The sequence below is a fragment of the Coregonus lavaretus genome (assembly GCF_964263955.1).
Source record: "Coregonus lavaretus genome assembly, chromosome: 14".
Taxonomy (NCBI): domain Eukaryota; kingdom Metazoa; phylum Chordata; class Actinopteri; order Salmoniformes; family Salmonidae; genus Coregonus; species Coregonus lavaretus.
The window spans coordinates 10663494-10682184 of NC_140001.1; the positions used below are offsets into that span (position 1 = coordinate 10663494).

Below are 18691 nucleotides of genomic sequence, written 5' to 3' on the forward strand. Positions count from 1 at the left end.
GTATAAGGCCCAAAAAATTGTCAAAGACTCCAGTCACCCTAGTCATAGACTGTTCTCTCTGCTACCGCACGGCAAGCAGTACAGGAGCGCCAAGTCTTGGTCCAAAAGGCTCCTTAACAGCTTCTACCCCCAAGTCATAAGACTGCTGAACAATTAATCAAATGGCCACCCGGACTATTTGCATTGACATTACTTTGTTTTTACACTGCTGCTACTCGCTGTCTATTATCTATGCATAGTCTCTTTACCCCTACCTACATGTACAAATGACCTCGACTAACCTGTAACCCTGCACATTGACTCGGTACCGGTACCCCCTGTACATAGCCTCATTATTGTTATTTTATTGTGTTACTTTTTTTATTTTATTGTTTTACTTTAGTTTATTTTCTTAAAACTGCATTGTTGGTTAAGCGCTTGTAAGTAAGCATTTCATGGTAAGGTCTACACCTGTTGCATTCGGCGCATAAAAACAATTTGATTTGATTTGATTTGGTAAAGCAGGACAGACATGTATACAGAGCAGAGTGAAGATGATCTTGGGTCAGTTTTGCATTTCCCCCACTAATGCTTAAGGTTAGTATTGGGGGAGGGGTAACTGATCCTAGATCTGTACTTAATGGTAACTTCACCCCGGAGCCATTTAGACCAAGGACAGGGCCTGTAGGGTGTTGTTTCTCTGAACGATCAATGTATTAGTATATACATTGACTGGCTTATGAATCTACTCATATGGCGACCTGGTTGGAAATGTGAGCTAATGAAAAACAAGTTCACATTCCTGTACTGGCAAGTCTGCGACAAAGGGAGCAGGAGAGACCTAGAACCTAAGTCTGGTCTCTAACGTAGCTGTTGTTAAGGTCACATAGGCTGTGTTTAGACAGGCAGCCCAATTCTGATTGGTCTTTTGACTAATCAGATTTGATGTGATTGGTCAAAAGACCAATTAGTGAAAGAAAATCAGAATTGGGCTGCCAGTCTAAACCCAGCAATACTGACACAGACACGAATGCATACATAGACACACACAAACTCACATATCTCTGTAGTATCTGGTGTCTCTCGTGTGGGTCGTCCAGGATATTGACCGACATGTCCGAGATGGACACTGCTGCTGCCCCCGTGAGTGTGACCAGCAGCACCAGCATGCCCTCGCCCTCCTCCAGCGGCAGGTCCAACTTATGAGTGTGCTCTTTACTCAACGGCGACAGGTCTATCGAACACCTGAAACACACACACACATTTTGATTTGAGACATACAGGTATATGTAGATGAACATGGAGAAGAAAAAAGTAAAGAGAAGACAGGCTATGTGCTCACTGCCCACAAAATGAGGTGGAAACTGAGCTGCACTTCCTAATTTCCTGCCAAATGTATGACCATATTAGAGACACATACTTCCCTCAGATTACACAGACCCACAAAGAATTAGAAAACAAATCCAATTTGGATAAACTCCCATATCTATTGGGTGAAATACCACAGTGTGCAATCACAGCAGCAAGATTTTTGACATGTCACCACAAGAAAAGGGCAACCAGTGAAGAACAAACACCATTGTAAATAAAACCTATAATTATGTTTATTTATTTTCCTTTTTGTACTTTAACTATTTGCACATCATTATAACACTGTAAATATACATAATATGACACTTTTGGAACTTTTGTGAGTGTAATGTTTACTGTTAATTTTGACTGTGTCACGCCCTGGCTCTGGGGACTCAGGGTGTGGACTTGTTATGTTTAGTTTTCAATGGGTTTTGTTCTAGTTCGTTTATTTCTATGTTGGCCAGGGTGGTTCCCAATCAGAGACAGCTGTAGCTCGTTGTCTCTGATTGGGGACCATACTTAGGCAGCCTGTGTTCACTTGTTTATTGTGGGATCTTGTTCCGTAAGGTTTGTTTTGGTGTTAACCTAGGACTTCACGTATCGTTTGGTTTGTTGTTTTGTTCGTGTTGTGTACACCAATAAAAAATGTACGCTTATCACGCTGCGCCTTGGTCCGCTTCTCATAACGATCGTGACAGAAGATCCCACCATAAAAGGACCAAGCAGCGTGCCAAACAGGAGAAATTGGCGATGTCCCAGGTGGGCGAATGGTGGTCTTGGGAGGACATATTCGCAGGCAGAGGGCCATGGGCAAAAATAAATGCCCAGGCAGGAGAGGAGAAACGGCGCCAACCGTGCCGACGACGGACACGCGAGAGGCAACCCCAAGTAATTTTTTTGGGGGGGCACACGGCGTGGACGACGGGGCTGCTGGAGGCAGCTACAGGGCGCATCGGCGATCTAGGAGAGGAGGCCACCAGGTTTGGTGGGCTGGAAGGGTGGTTGGCGGAGCCTAGAGGTAGAGCAGAGCCAACTCCCCGTACTCAGGCTAGGCAGCGTGAGACTGGGCAGGTTCCGAGTTATGCGGAGCCACGTACTGTGCCGCGAGTGTTCCGGCACAGTCCTGTACGTCCTGTGCTAGCACCACGCACGTGTCGTGCTAAGGTGGGCATGCAGCCAGGACGGAGTGTGCCGGCTCAATGCTCGTGGCCTCCAGTACCCCTCCTCGGTCCCGGATATCCTGCGCCAGTGCCACGTGCTGTAGTGCCAGTACGAGTGCACAGCCCTGTACGTCCTGTGCTGATGCCTCACACAGGTTGTGTGGAAATAGGCCTTCAGCCAGGACAGGTTGTGTCAGCTCTCCGCTCCAGACCTCCAGTCCGTCTCCACAGTCCAGCCCGGCCTGTTCCTGTCCCTCGCACCAAACCAGTGGTGCGCGTCGCCAGCCCGGTCCGGCCTGTTCCTGTCCCTCGCACCAAGCCTGTGGTGCGCGTCGCCAGCCCGGTCTGGCCTGTTCCTGGCCCTCGCACCAAACCAGTGGTGCGCGTCGCCAGCCCGGTCCGGCCTGTTCCTGTCCCTCGCACCAAGCCTGTGGTGCGCGTCGCCAGCCCGGTCCGGCCTGTTCCTGTCCCTCGCACCAAACCAGTGGTGCGCGTCGCCAGCCCGGTCCGGCCTGTTCCTGTCCCTCGCAACAAGCCTGTGGTGCGCGTCGTCAGCCCGGTCCGGCCTGTTCCTGTCCCTCGCACCAAACCAGTGGTGCGCGTCGTCAGCCCGGTCCGGCCTGTTCCTGTCCCTCGCACCAAGCCTGTGGTGCGCGTCGTCAGCCCGGTCCGGCCTGTTCCTGTCCCTCGCACCAAGCCTGTGGTACGCGTCGTCAGCCCGGTCCGGCCTGTTCCTGTCCCTCGCACCAAGTCTGTGGTGCGCGTCGTCAGCCCGGTCCGGCCCGTTCCTGCTCCCCGCACCAAGCCAGTGGTGCGCGTCGTCAGCCCGGTCCGGCCCGTTCCTGCTCCCCGCACCAAGCCAGTGGTGCGCGTCGTCAGCCCGGTCCGGCCCGTTCCTGCTCCCCGCACCAAGCCAGTGGTGCGCGTCGTCAGCCCGGTCCGGCCCGTTCCTGCTCCCCGCACCAAGCCAGTGGTGCGCGTCGTCAGTCCGGCACGGTCCGTGCCTGTTCCACCGGTGCCTGGTTCGGCACCGGTCAGCTGCTCCACTCCGGAGCCAGAGCAATCCGCTCCACCGGTGTCCAGTCCTGCTCCGGCCAGCGGGGCCAGACCAGACCAGGGGCGCTACGGGGGGGTAGAGGGAGAGTGGTGGTCACGCCCGGAGCCGGATCCGCCTCTGAGGCGGAATGCCCACCCGGCCCCTCCCCTGTTGTGTTTGGTTGGCGCGGTCACAGTCCGCGCCTTTGGGGGGGGGGGGGGGGGGGGGGGGGGGTACTGTCACGCCCTGGCTCTGGGGACTCTTAAATGTTGAGCCAGGGTGTGGACTTGTTATGTTTAGTTTTCTATGGGTTTTGTTCTAGATCGTTTATTTCTATGTTGGCCAGGGTGGTTCACAATCAGAGACAGCTGTAGCTCGTTGTCTCTGATTGGGGACCATACTTAGGCAGCCTGTGTTCACTTGTTTATTGTGGGATATTGTTCCGTAAGGTTTGTTTTGGTGTTAACCTAGGACTTCACGTATCGTTTCGTTTGTTGTTTTGTTCGTGTGGTGTACTACAAATAAAATGTACGCTTATCACGCTGCGCCTTGGTCCGCTTCTCATAACGATCGTGACAGACTGTTTATTTCACTTTTGTTTATTATCTATTTCACTTGCTTTGTCAATGTAAACATATGTATCCCATGCCAATAAAGCCCTTACATTGAAATTGAATTGAGAGAGATGCAGAGATGGGGAGGGAGAAAGAGAGAGAAGCAGAGATGGGGAGAAGGGAAAACAAATGTCCTGTTCTCTCTCTCTCTCTCTTTCTCTCTCTCTCTCTCTCTCTCTCTCTCTCTCTCTCTCTCTCTCTCTCTCTCTCTCTCTCTCTCTCTCTCTCTCTCTCAATTTCAATTTAAGGGCTTTATTGGCATGGGAAACGTGTGTTAACATTGCCAAAGCAAGTGAAATAGATAGTAAACAAAAGTGAAATAAACAATAAATATTAACAGTAAACATTACACTCAGAAGTTTCAAAAGAATAAAGACATTTCAAATGTCATATTATGTATATATACAGTGTTGTAACAATGTGCAAATAGTTAAAGTACAAATGGGAAAATAAATAAACATAAATATGGGTTGTATTTACAATGGTGTTTGTTCTTCACTGGTTGCCCTTTTCTTGTGGCAACAGGTCACAAATCTTGCAGCTGTGATGGCACACTGTGGTTTTTCACCCAGTAGATAAGGGAGTTTATCAAAATTGGGTTTGTTTTCGAATTCTTTGTGGATCGCTGTAATCTGAGGGAAATATGTGTCTCTAATATGGTCATACATTTGGCAGGAGGTTAGGAAGTGCAGCTCAGTTTCCACCTCATTTTGTGGGCAGTGTGCACATAGCCTGTCTTCTCTTGAGAGCCAGGTCTGCCTACGGCAGCCTTTCTCAATAGCAAGGCTATGCTCACTGAGTCTGTACATAGTCAAAGCTTTCCTTAAGTTTGGGTCAGTCACAGTGGTCAGGTATTCTGCCACTGTGTACTCTCTGTTTAGGGCCAAATAGCATTCTAGTTTGCTCTGTTTTTTTGTTTGTTCTTTCCAATGTGTCAAGTAATTCTCTTTTTGTTTTCTCATGATTTGGTTGGGTCTAGTTGTGTTGTTGTTGTTGTTGTCCTGGGGCTGTGTGGGGTCTGTTTGTGTTTGTGAACAGAGCCCCAGGACAAGCTTACTTAGGGGACTCTTCTCCAAGTTCATCTCTCTGTAGGTGATGGCTTTGTTATGGAAGGTTTGGGAATCGCTTCCTTTTAAGTGGTTATAGAATTTAACGGCTCTTTTCTGGATTTTGATAATTAGCGGGTATTGGCCTAATTCTGCTCTGCATGCATTATTTGGTGTTTTACGTTGTACACGGAGGATGTTTTTGCAGAATTCTGCATGCAGAGTCTCAATTTGGTGTTTGTCCCATTTTGTGAATTATTGGTTGGTGAGCAGACCCCAGACCTCAGAACCATAAAGGGCAATGGGTTCTATAACTGATTCAAGTATTTTTAGCCAGATCCTAATTGGTATGTTTAATTTTATGTTCCTTTTGATGGCATAGAAGGCCCTTCTTGCCTTGTCTCTCAGATCGTTCACAGCTTTGTGGAAGTTACCTGTGGCGCTGATGTTTAGGCCGAGGTATGTATAGTTTTTTGTGTGCTCTAGGGCAACGGTGTCTAGATGGAATTTGTATTTGTGGTCCTGGCAACTGGACCTTTTTTGGAACACCATTATTTTTGTCTTACTGAGATTTACTGTCAGGGCCCAGGTCTGACAGAATCTGTGCAGAAGATCTAGGTGCTGCTGTAGGCCCTCCTTGGTTGGTGACAGAAGCACCAGATCATCAGCAAACAGAAGACATTTGACTTCAGATTCTAGTAGGGTGAGGCGGGGTGCTGCAGACTGTTCTAGTGCCCTCGCCAATTCGTTGATATATATGTTGAAGAGGGTGGGGCTTAAACTGCATCCCTGTCTCACCCCACGGCCCTGTGGAAAGAAATGTGTGTGTTTTTTGCCAATATTAACCCGCACACTTGTTGTTTGTGTACATGGATTTTATAATGTCGTATGTTTTTCCCCCAACCCCACTTTCCATCAATTTGTATAGCAGACCCTCATGCCAAATTGAGTCAAAAGCTTTTTTGAAATCAACAAAGCATGAGAAGACTTTGCCTTTGTTTTGGTTTGTTTGTTTGTCAATTAGGGTGTGCAGGGTGAATACGTGGTCTGTCGTACGGTAATTTGGTAAAAAGCCAATTTGACATTTGCTCAGTACATTGTTTTCACTGAGGAAATGAACTAGTCTGCTGTTAATGATAATGCAGAGGATTTTCCCAAGGTCTCTCTCTCTCTCTCTCTCTCTCTCTCTCTCTCTCTCTCTCTCTCTCTCTCTCTCTCTCTCTCTCTCTCTCTCTCTCTCTCTCTCTCTCTCTCTCCCAATCTCTCTGTCATGTCAGTAAGTGGTGCAATAGGTAGCAGGCAGGTCCACTGGTTGTGCTTGTGTGTGTGTCTGCGTCTGTGTGTGTTAATGAACCCATCAGTAGGACCTCAGTGGGCCTGGAACAGATGGGTATTTAAGGAGGGGAACAGCCAATTACAATAGACACTAGCTCCCCAGGAACTGGACAACACCAGCTCCTCCAATATCCTCTCTGAGCTATTAGCCTCCTGTCTTTCAGACTTAGTGGGGACTTGTCAGACACACACACACACACACACACACAAGCACAGCACACGTATGTGTAAACACATGCATCCACGCATTCATCCACACACAGACGCACACAAACACACACGTAGCGGATGAAAGTCAGGCTAACGGTCCTGTGATGACTGCGACCTCGAAGTCAGTGTCACCCTCAGCCCAAGAGGAAATCTCACGTCAACTAGACACACACACGGCAGACCCTTAGAGCATACTAACAGAGACAAGATGGAAACTATTGGTGTGGTGTGCATGCAAGTGTATGTGTGTGTGTATAAGTGTGTGTGTGTGTGTGTGTGTGTGTGTGTGTGTGTGTGTGTATATGTGTGTGTGTGTGTGTGTGTGTGTGTGTGTGTGTGTGTGTGTGTGTGTGTGTGTGTGTGTGTGTGTGTGTGTGTGTGTGTGTGTGTGTGTGTGTGTGTGTGTGTGTGTGTGTGTGTGTGTGTGTGTGTGTGTGTGTGTGTGTGTGTGAGAAGCCCACCTGCCCATGAAGTCGTCCTTCTTGCCTGAGTCTTTGTCCCAGACGGTGATGTCGATGAATCCCCCCTGCTCCTCATACAGATGGAAGTCAAACTGCTCTCTCCACTGGGGGTTCAGAGTCTTGGGTATCGTCTGTGGAAGGAGCACACAAATGGATGGATCTGTGTGTGTGTGTGTGTGTGTTTGTGTGTGTGTCAGTATTTCCCCTTACCATTGTTCAAGTTAAGGTTTTATTTGTACAGTGAAATGTGTAACATGTCCTATTTCTTTGCATTTGTGTGACTCTAAAACACATACCACCATTGTTAGCAACTGACATATGATTCCCTGCAAACACATATTCTTAGCTTTGCTTTTCCTTAGGGTGCTTTTCAGTTGTTCAGTTTGTGTCATTCTTTAGTTTTGTATTTTATGTTTGTTGTGTAGTAAATATTTCAGCATTTATTTGTATTGTTTTTTATTTGTTGTTTCCTGTAAAGCACATTGCGATGCAGTCCATGTCTGAAATGTGCTGTATAAATAAAGCTTGATTTGATCTATCCACTAATGCTAAATCCTACTGATGGAAAAAGGGCTTTATAAATACAGTTGATTGGTTGTTTGATTGATTGATTGATTGATTGATAGCTAAGAATTATCTAGGAAGTGGGTTGGTCAGTACAGTGTGATAGGGCTGGTGGAGGTACCTTGCTCTTGTATTTCTGATGGCCCAGTCTGAACTTGACGTAGGGGTCACTGAAGCCATTGGTGTCCATAGGCTGGAGGTCACGAGCCTCGATCAGACTGATGCTCACTATACCTCTCCACAGCTGACCTTTCCTGTGGACATCTGACAACCGCATACTCGAATGCTGCTGCTAATGCAACACACAGACACACGCACACACACACGCACACGCACGCGCGCGCGCACACACACACACACACACACACACACACACACACACACACACACACACACACACACAAGCATACAAACAGAAACAGAGGAATGCACAATAAGATTCCAACTTCTGCATCGTGACAATCAATCACAGTATTCTATGTGCAGAAACACAGCAATACGAACACAGGACAGACATGGAGACCATACAAAGAGATGCAGGCAAAGAACAAACACACAGACAAACACAGAACATGTGAGCAGAGTCAGCTCCTGGTTCAAAGCCTGTCCAACATGCTGTGGATCACCCCTGTACATAGCAATATACACAGAGTATACCAAACATTAGGAACACCTTCCTAATATTGAGTTGCACCCCCCCCCCACCTTTTGCCATAAGAACAGCCTCAAATCGACAGGGCATGGACTCTACAAGGTGTCGAAAGGGATGCTGGCCCATGTTGACTCCAATGCTTGACAGTTGTGTCAAGTTGGCTGGATGTCCTTTGGGTGGTGGACCATTCTTGATACACACGGGAAACTGTTGAGTGTGAAAAACCCAGCAGCGTTGCAGTCCTTAACACAAACCGGTGCGCCTGGCATCTACTACTGTTCAAAGGCACTTCAATCATTTGTCTTGCCGATTTACCCTCTGAATGACACACATACACAATCCATGTAATTGTTTCTAGGCTTGAAAATCCTCCACTTCATTTACACTAATTGAAGTGGATTAACAAGTTACATCAATAACGGATCAGATCAGGTACCTTTTTACAAATTAATTGAAAATGAAAAGCTGAAATGTCTTGAGTCAATAAGTATTCAACCCCTTTGTTATGGCAAGTCTAAGTAAGATTAAGAGAAAACATTTGCTTAACAAGCCACATAAGTTGTATGGACTCAATCTCAAATCAAATCGAATGTTATTTGTCACATGTGCCGAATACAACAGGTGTAGACCTTACAGTGAAATTACTTACTTACAAGCTCTTAACCAAAAATGCAGTTTTAAGAAAAATAAGTGTTATGTAAAAAATGGATAAGTAAAGAAAGAAGAAAAATTGAAAAATAACAAATAATTAAAGAGCAGCAGTCAAATAACAGTAGCGAGGCTATATACAGGGGGTACCGGTACAGAGTCAATGTGTAGGGGCACAGGTTAGTCGAGGTAATTGAGGTAATATGTACATGTGGGTAGAGGTAAAGTGACTATGCATAGATAGTAAACAGAGAGTAGCAGCAGGGTAAAAAGAGGGGGTGGGGGGGGGGGCAATGCAAATAGTCCAGGTAGCCATTTGATTAGCTGTTCAGGAGTCTTATGGCATGGGGGTAGAAGCTGTTAAGAAGCCTTTTGGATCTAGACTTGGCGCTCCGGTACCGCTTGCCGTGCAGTAGCAGAGAGAACAGTCTGACTAGGGTGGCTGAAGTCATTGGCAATTTTTTGGGCCTTCCTCTGACACCGCCTGGTATAGAGGTCCTGGATAGCAGAAAGCTTGGCCCCAGTGATGTACTGGGCCGTACGGACTACCCTCCGTAGTGCCTTGCGGTCTGAGGCCGAGCAGTTGCCATACCAGGCGGTGATGCAACCAGTCAGGATGCTCTCGATGGTGCAGCTGTATAACTTTTTGAGGATCTGAGGACCCATGCCAAATCTTTTCAGTCTCCTGAGGGGGAATAGTCTTTGTCGTGCCCTCTTCACGACAGTCTTGGTGTGTTTGGACCATTATAGTTTGTTGGTAATGTGGACACCAACCTGCTCCACCACAGCCACGTCGATGGGAATGGGGGTGTGCTTGGTCCTCCTTTTCCTGTAGTCCACAATAATCTCCTTTGTCTTGATCACGTTGAGGGAGAGGTTGTTACCCTGGCACCACACGGCCAGGTCTCTGACCTCCTCCCTATAGGCTGTCTCATCGTTGTCGGTAATCAGGCCTACCACTGTTGTGTCGTCGGCAAACTTAATGATGGTGTTGGAGTCGTGCTTGGCCATGCAGTCATGGGTGAACAGGGAGTACAGGAGGGGACTGAGCACACACCCCTGAGGGGCCCCCGTGTTGAGGATCAGCGTGGCAGATGTGTTGTTACCTACCCTTACCACCTGGGAGCGGCCTGTTAGGAAGTCCAGGATCCAGTTGCAGAGGGAGGTGTTTAGTCCCAGAGTCCTTAGCTTAGTGATGAGCTTTGAGGGCACTATGGTGTTGAACGCTGAGCTGTAGTCAATGAATAGCATTCTGACGTAGGTGTTCCTTTTGTCCAGGTGGGAAAGGGCAGTGTGGAGTGCAATAGAGATTGCATCATCTGTGGATCTGTTGGGGCGGTATGCAAATTGGAGTGGGTCTAGGGTTTCTGGGATAATGGTGTTGATGTGAGCCATGACCAGCCTTTCAAAGCACTTCATGGCTACAGACGTGAGTGCTACGGGGTTACCTTAGTGTTCTTGGGCACAGGGACTGCTTGAAACATGTTGGTATTACAGACTCAGTCAGGGACAGGTTGAAAATGTCAGTGAAGACACTTGCCAGTTGGTCAGCGCATGCTCGGAGTACACGTCCTGGTAATTCGTCTGGCCCGTGGCCTTGTGAATGTTGACCTGTTTAAAGGTCTTACTCACATCAGCTACAGAGAGTGTGATCACACAGTCATCCAGAACAGCTGACGTTCTCATGCATACTTCAGTGTTGCTTGCCTCGAAGCGAGTATAGAAGTAATTTAGCTTGTCTGGTAGGCTCGTGTCACTGGGCAGCTCGTGGCTGTGCTTCCCTTTGTAGTCCGTAATAGTTTGCAAGCCCTGCCACATCCGACGAGCGTTGTAGCCGGTGTAGTACAATTCAATCTTAGTCCTGTATTGATGCTTTGCCTGTTTGATGGTTTGTCGGAGGGCATAGTGGGATTTCTTATAAGCGCCGGGTTAGAGTCCCGCTCCTTGAATGCGGCAGCGCTACCCTTTAGCTCAGTGCGAATGTTGCCTGTAATCCATGGCTTCTGTGTGCAGTAATAGTGTTTAACATGAATTTTGAATGATTAGCTCATCTCTGTGTCGAGCAGTGAATTTCCAACACAGATTGAAAAACAAAGACCAGGGAGGTTTTCCAATGCCTCGCAAAGAAGGGCACCTATTGGTGAAGCATGGTTAGTTATTAATTACACTTTGGATGGTGCATCAATAAACCCAGTCACCACAAACATACAGGTGTCCTTCCTAACTCAGTTGCCAGGGAGGAAGGAAACTATTCAGGGATTTCACCATGAGGCCAATGGTGACTTTAAAACAGTTACAGAGTTTAATGGCGGTGATACAAGAAAACTGAGGATGGATCAACAACATTGTATTTACTCCACAATACTAACCTAAATGACAGAGTGAAAAGAAGGAAGCATGTACAGAATAAAACTTTTTTTTTTTTTTTTATGCATCCGGTTTGCAATAAGGCACTAAAGTAAAACTGCAAAACATGTGGCAAAGAAATTAACTTCATGTCCTGAATGCAAAGCGTTATGTTTGGGGCAAATCCAACACATCTCTGAGTACCATATTTTCAAGCATGGTGATGGCTGCATCATGTTATGGGTAAGGATTGGGGAGTTTTTTTAGGATAAACAGAAACGGAATAGAGCTAAGCAAAGGCAAAATCCTAGAGGAAAACCTGGTTCAGTCTGCCTTCCAACAGACACTGGGAGACAAATTCACCTTTCAGCAGGCCAATAACCTAAAACACAAGGCCAAATATGCACTGGCCTTGCTTACCAAGATGACATTGAATGTTCCTGAGTGGCTTCGTTACAGTTTTGACTTAAATCGGCTTGAAAATCTATGGCAAGACTTGAAAAGGGCTGTCTAGCAATGATCAGCAACCAACTTGACAGAGCTTGAATAATTTTAAAAAGAATAATGTGCAAATATTGTACAATCTAGGTGTACAAAGCTCTTAGAGACTTACCCAGAAAGACTCACAGCTGTAATCACTGCCAAAGGTGATTCTTACATGTATTGACTCAGGAGGTTGAATACTTATGTAATCAATATATATTATGGCTTAATTTTTAATATTCTTTTTTTTCAAATGTTATAATTTTTCTTCCATTTTGACATTACAGAGCATTTTGTGTAAATAGTTGACAAAAAATATCAATGAAATCCATTTGAATCCCACCTTGTAACACAACAAAATGTGGAGAAAGTGAAGAGGTGTGAGAGACTGTAATAGGCCCCATTGAGCTGTACCAGAGAAAGTGAAGAGGTGTGAGAGACTGTAATAGACCCCATTAAGCTGTACCAGAGAAAGTGAAGAGGTGTGAGAGACTGTAATAGGCCCCATTGAGCTGTACCAGAGAAAGTGAAGAGGTGTGAGAGACTGTAATAGACCCCATTAAGCTGTACCAGAGAAAGTGAAGAGGTGTGAGAGACTGTAATAGGCCCCATTGAGCTGTACCAGAGAAAGTGAAGAGGTGTGAGAGACTGTAATAGGCCCCATTGAGCTGTACCAGAGAAAGTGAAGAGGTGTGAGTGACTGTAATAGGCCCCATTAAGCTGTACCAGAGAAAGTGAAGAGGTGTGAGTGACTGTAATAGACCCCATTGAGCTGTACCAGAGAAAGTGAAGAGGTGTGAGTGACTGTAATAGACCCCATTGAGCTGTACCAGAGAAAGTGAAGAGGTGTGAGTGACTGTAATAGACCCCATTAAGCTGTACCAGAGAAAGTGAAGAGGTGTGAGAGACTGTAATAGACCCCATTGAGCTGTACCAGAGAAAGTGAAGAGGTGTGAGTGACTGTAATAGACCCCATTAAGCTGTACCAGAGAAAGTGAAGAGGTGTGAGAGACTGTAATAGGCCCCATTAAGCTGTACCAGAGAAAGTGAAGAGGTGTGAGTGACTGTAATAGACCCCATTAAGCTGTACCAGAGAAAGTGAAGAGGTGTGAGTGACTGTAATAGACCCCATTAAGCTGTACCAGAGAAAGTGAAGAGGTGTGAGTGACTGTAATAGACCCCATTGAGCTGTACCAGAGAAAGTGAAGAGGTGTGAGTGACTGTAATAGACCCCATTGAGCTGTACCAGAGAAAGTGAAGAGGTGTGAGTGACTGTAATAGGCCCCATTGAGCTGTACCAGAGAAAGTGAAGAGGTGTGAGTGACTGTAATAGGCCCCATTGAGCTGTACCATGGACAGCATTCATTCAGATTGCTGCTCCTCCCCTCTCAGATTAAACCCCATTTTTAACCGTTTCCTAATGACTTACAGACTTATTTAACCTCAACAGGAGTCACACTGCTATTGCTTGCTTGTGCGGGGGTGGTGGGGGGGGGGACTAAAAATAAAGCAGCCGGTACACATTTGTCAAACAAACATCTCTACGAGATATCTCACTGTCTCCCTGCCTAGTTTGGAGGAGCCTCATTAGCATATTGTTTGTTTTGGAATGAATTTCATTAAACTTTGAACAAACCCTGGCACACAAGCGCCGGCACTTTGATGTTGAGATGAAGCCTCTTAATTTCCATTCTCCAGACATGAAACAATGAGAGCTGGGCTCTGTGTGATACTACCACCCATACAATAGCCTACACTAGAGGAGGCTGGTGGGAGGAGCTATAGGAAGACGGGCTCATTGGAATGAAATTAACGGAACGGAGTCAAACATGTGGTTTCCATATGTTTGATGGGTTTAATACCGTTCTCTTTATTCCATTCCAGCCATTACAATGAGCCCGTACTCCAAAACTCCTCTCACCAGCCTCCTCTGGCCTATTACCGATACTGTACAGTGAGTCCACATAGTCTACACTATGCTGTTATACTAATGGTGAAGGGCAGTACGCTACGCTAGCTAACTCTGCTTAAAAAACATGCTAATTACATAAAAACCCATGGCCGATTTGGATTAGGAATCATCCTCATCAACACCCCATGCCAAAGTAGAGCACGGAAAGACAGGACGAGGAGATGTGTTGGGTTGAAATTCCTTATTGAAAGAAATCTATTTGGAGCTGATATAGGGTTCAAGGTTTTTAGGATTTATTTATTCGCACCAAAGAAAAGAAGTGAAAGACAAAACATTACAGATAAAAAAAACCGGTTAAAAACGGTGTCCAGGTGATGTTGGAATCCTAAAAGGGCTTATATGAAAACCACACCACCAATATAAGTACCCAAAAAAAATGTGGGTTCAATCAGTTAAACAAAGCACATTCATTATACTTGTACATAATATACCCAGTATACAGGCTAATTCAAAAGCCCTATGTGATTGAACTCTTCAACTTCTGGGGCAAAGAACACAGTGCGATAATAAGAGGGGTGAGTTGGCTTTTCTGGACTTGAAAGGAAGTGGATTTCAACACTTTTAGTGTTATAATTATCCCACAGTGGTTCTTGCATTGTTTGCATGTATTGAGACCAGCACTACTGACTTGATTAAAGAGAAGAGGATATATAAATAACCATGGAGAAAGGGAGGGAGGGAGGGAGGGAGCCAGGCAGACACCCAGGAGGAGTGGGGCTTGGTGGGGAAGTGCACTAGTTAGTTAGCGCTGGAGATAATTCTAGAGTCACAGGTGGGATGGCCCAGTTTGGAGCTTCAAAGGGATGGTTTGGGGGAAGTACTACAGCAGGACTTCCGCACCTCTCCAACCAGAGACACGTTCAAACTAACTTTTCTGCGTCTCTGTCTCTTTACAAACTCAAACTTTTACTCAACGGTACTCAACTACATGCCTCCAGATCGAGAGTGCTGCTCTCAGAAACACTGAGAAATGTGAGAAGTTGTTGTTTGTTCTCGAGAGTCCATGGGTTTGGTTTCAAATGAGACAGAGATATAAGCCTAATGCTGTGTACCACCTGAGGGCTGCTATGGCACGGAGGGGCAGTAAGGACAAACAGGATACTGTTTGGAACATGAATATCCATAGCCTACAGATATGGACATGTGCAACATGCATGGGACAATGAGAGGGAAAAGCGGACCCTGGACCAGCATGCCTTCTGTTGTGAGGGAATAAAAGAGAGCAATGATGAGGAACATGGAGAGAAAAGATAGGTCAAGGGTCAATCTGCCAGGCATGATGGGAAATCAAAAGGATATGCACAGGGTTGATGTCCTCATGAGGTAAAGGGGTCTCAGACAGACCTGGGACAGTAAACCTTCAAAACACACACACCTCTAAAACTATCATCCCCCTGACCATCCTCTTTTCCCCTTTGTCAGAAGCATTTGTAAACATTTTCCCAGGACTATCCACAATCCCCACACTAAGACCATTGAGGGCCAGACGTTTCTAAAGTTGAGCCTGGATCTGTAGAGAGACAGAACCGCTGCCTCAGCCATATAGGCCCCTTTACACTGGAAGAGGTACGGAGATGACAGTAGAGAAACTTTATTTTCTCACCCATTTGATGCAATACACTGCACATGCTCCAGTAGGGTATTGCTTTCAAGAGCCACACTATGAACCATAACAACCATGACTGATAACCATAACTGATAACCATAACTGATAACCATGACTGATAACCATGACTGATAACCATGACTGATAACCATGACTGATAACCATAACTGATAACCATAACTGATAACCATGACTGATAACCATAACTGATAACCATGACTGATAACCATAACTGATAACCATGACTGATAACCATAACTGATAACCATGACTGATAACCATGACTGATAACCATAACTGATAACCATGACTGATAACCATGACTGATAACCATAACTGATAACCATGACTGATAACCATGACTGATAACCATAACTGATAACTATGACTGATAACCATAACTGATAACCATAACTGATACTCATGACTGATAACCATAACTGATAACCATAACTGATAACCATGACTGATAACCATGACTGATAACCATAACTGATAACCATGACTGATAACCATAACTGATAACCATAACTGATAACCATGACAGATAACCATAACTGATACTCATCTTTGTTCCTTATTTCAGTATGAAATCAGAGTCTATACATTCAACTTAACAGAAACATGTATTCTAGTGTCAAAATTGACAACAAAGTGTAAATAGGAACATTTTGATCATAAAGTCAGTATCGTACAAAACTGAGATTTGCGAGGTGTAAGGAATCTAGTTTGTAACAGCTTTTCTTGGGTTGGGTTTATTTTAATCCTGCCCACATGCCCACAGCAGGCAACACCCAAGTAATCATCAATTCAGAGCGCAGCTGCACGCGACCCCATCGCACACTGACCAGGGTAATTGTGGTTTACCTTTGGATATCCCTATGGAGCTATTTAGGGACCATCAGTAAATTACACAAGGTACATGGGACAATATTTTAAAAAATTCAGTAGCTCCAAATTTCAATTACTTAAGAACCTCAAACCAACTACAAATTGTAGAAATTCATATACAAATATTGAAAGCATTTAAAACTAAAATGTGTGCAACATGAAAATATTTTTCATTTACATAGTGTGAACGTATTAACGGTCCCTAACTAGCCCCACAGAGATAGGCTATCCGAAGTCAAACCAACTTTGCCATGGTCGCACACCGGCCGGCTGAAGCTAACTGGCAAAATAAGTTTGCTAGCTTTCTGGTCACTATAAAGAGCCAGAAAACTGTGACGGACCACATCTGGACAAACAAGGACCCCATCTGGACGACTAACAAGGACCCCATCTGGACTAACAAGGACCCCATCTGGACTAACAAGGACCCCATCTGGACTAACAACAGGCATGTACTGTACATACAGTATACATACTATTTATCACTGCTCTCAATTCCACCTGTCTGTATATTGCAGCTGGTGGAAAATACAAAATGGTGGAGTGAGAACTGATAAAGGTGACAGGGACACAGAGGAGGTGAAGGGAGAGGGGCTGGGTCACCACCTGAACCCAGGACAGCGGAGGGGTTTGGATGGGTAGAGTAGGTAGGTAGGTAGGTAGGTAGGTGGTATTGGAGGTTACATGCCAAGTATTACCTTACTGGATGGTTTCCAGCTCCTTGTCAAAAGCATGGTCTGTAAATGAGACAAAGCCGTTATAGGACGCTGAAGAGCTCAGAGCTGCATGAGGTCAGAGGGCTGAGGTCAGAGGTCAGCCCAGGAGGAAGCAGGGCGAGGAGGGTCACAGGCAGCCAAAATAAGCAACGCTGCCACCCACAACGACCCATATATAGGCCTACTGTGCTGTACACACACAGGGGCCAGGTATAACACGCACACACACACACACACACACACACATGCATACACACACACACATGCAGACAACACACAGACAGTCCCACATAGCTCACTAACCCTGCACTTGGCCCTAACCCTTCAATATTTCCAGACCTTAATGGTCTGGTAGGTAGAAACAGTGTAGCGTATTTGACTGCGTCGGGAGAGGTCGTGTTTTTCTCTAGCTGGAGGTAAGCAGGAGGTAAGCTTCTCATATGGTGTTGAGTAAAGCTTAACCATGTATTAGATCGTAGGTAGGTAGTTAGCTGTAGTTAGGTATTGTATTTATTATAGGTTAGTATTGTTGTTATTGTAGGTTTCCGTAGGTAATTGTAGGTTAGTATCGAAGCACGAGGCTAGCTAGCTAGCGGGTAGCTACTGGTAACGATTAGCAACGCTGGAGAGCTGTTTCCAATGTTAATGTAGTCCTAGCCAACGTTTAATTTTTTGCTTAACCATGTATTAGATCGTAGGTAGGTAGTTAGCTGTAGTTAGGTATTGTATTTATTATAGGTTAGTATTGTTGTTATTGTAGGTTTCCGTAGGTAATTGTAGGTTAGTATCGAAGCACGAGGCTAGCTAGCTAGCGGGTAGCTACTGGTAACGATTAGCAACGCTGGAGAGCTGGTTCCAATGTTAATGTAGTCCTAGCCAACGTTTAATTTTTTGCTTAACCATGTATTAGATCGTAGGTAGGTAGTTAGCTGTAGTTAGGTATTGTATTTATTATAGGTTAGTATTGTTGTTATTGTAGGTTTCCGTAGGTAATTGTAGGTTAGTATCGAAGCACGAGGCTAGCTAGCTAGCGGGTAGCTACTGGTAACGATTAGCAACGCTAGAGAGCTGTTTCCAATGTTAATGTAGTCCTAGCCAACGTTTAATTTCTTGCTGCGTTATGCGTTATGAAAGGAACTAGACACGGACTTGAATTATCTGTTTAGTGTGCTAACACACTCTTGGCAGTTTGTTGTAACCAAGTATTGATGCTAAATTGTGTGTTAATGGATGCTAGCTTGCAAGTTAGCTACGGCGTCATAGCTAGGCTTCGTGGGTTGTTGTGGGTAGTTACTGTGTCTTGGCAGTGTCCTCGGCCGTGCCGGCTGTAGCACGAAGCTAGCTAGCTAGCCGTTCTTCAAACAAAGTCAACACAGTGGCCATTGCTAGCTCCCCAACACGACCAGCTAGCTGTACTGTAGTAGCTAACTACAATATACTTGTCCTAGCTAGCCAACGTCTAATCATTGCTGCGTCATGAAAGGAACTTGACACAGACACGAATGATCTGTTTAGTGTGTTATCACATTATTGGTGGTTTGTTGTGACCAAGTGTTGGTGCTAAACGGTGTGTTATTGTTATTGGATGCTAGCTTGCTAGTTGGCTATGGTGTCATAGT

At 45.6% G+C, this 18691-nt stretch overlaps 1 protein-coding gene across 1 annotated transcript in view; it reads right to left on the reverse strand.

Annotated features, from left to right (window-relative positions):
• Positions 1 to 18691, reverse strand: part of mctp1a (multiple C2 domains, transmembrane 1a) — a gene marked incomplete at both ends in the record, with an annotated part of 244232 nt that overhangs the window by 93343 nt on the left and 132198 nt on the right. The window contains 4 exons of the mRNA XM_084176157.1: positions 1038 to 1224; positions 7195 to 7325; positions 7880 to 8050; positions 17055 to 17093. Coding sequence (XP_084032283.1) covers positions 1038 to 1224; positions 7195 to 7325; positions 7880 to 8050; positions 17055 to 17093 — 528 coding nt within the window. The remainder of the gene's footprint in view (positions 1 to 1037; positions 1225 to 7194; positions 7326 to 7879; positions 8051 to 17054; positions 17094 to 18691) is intronic.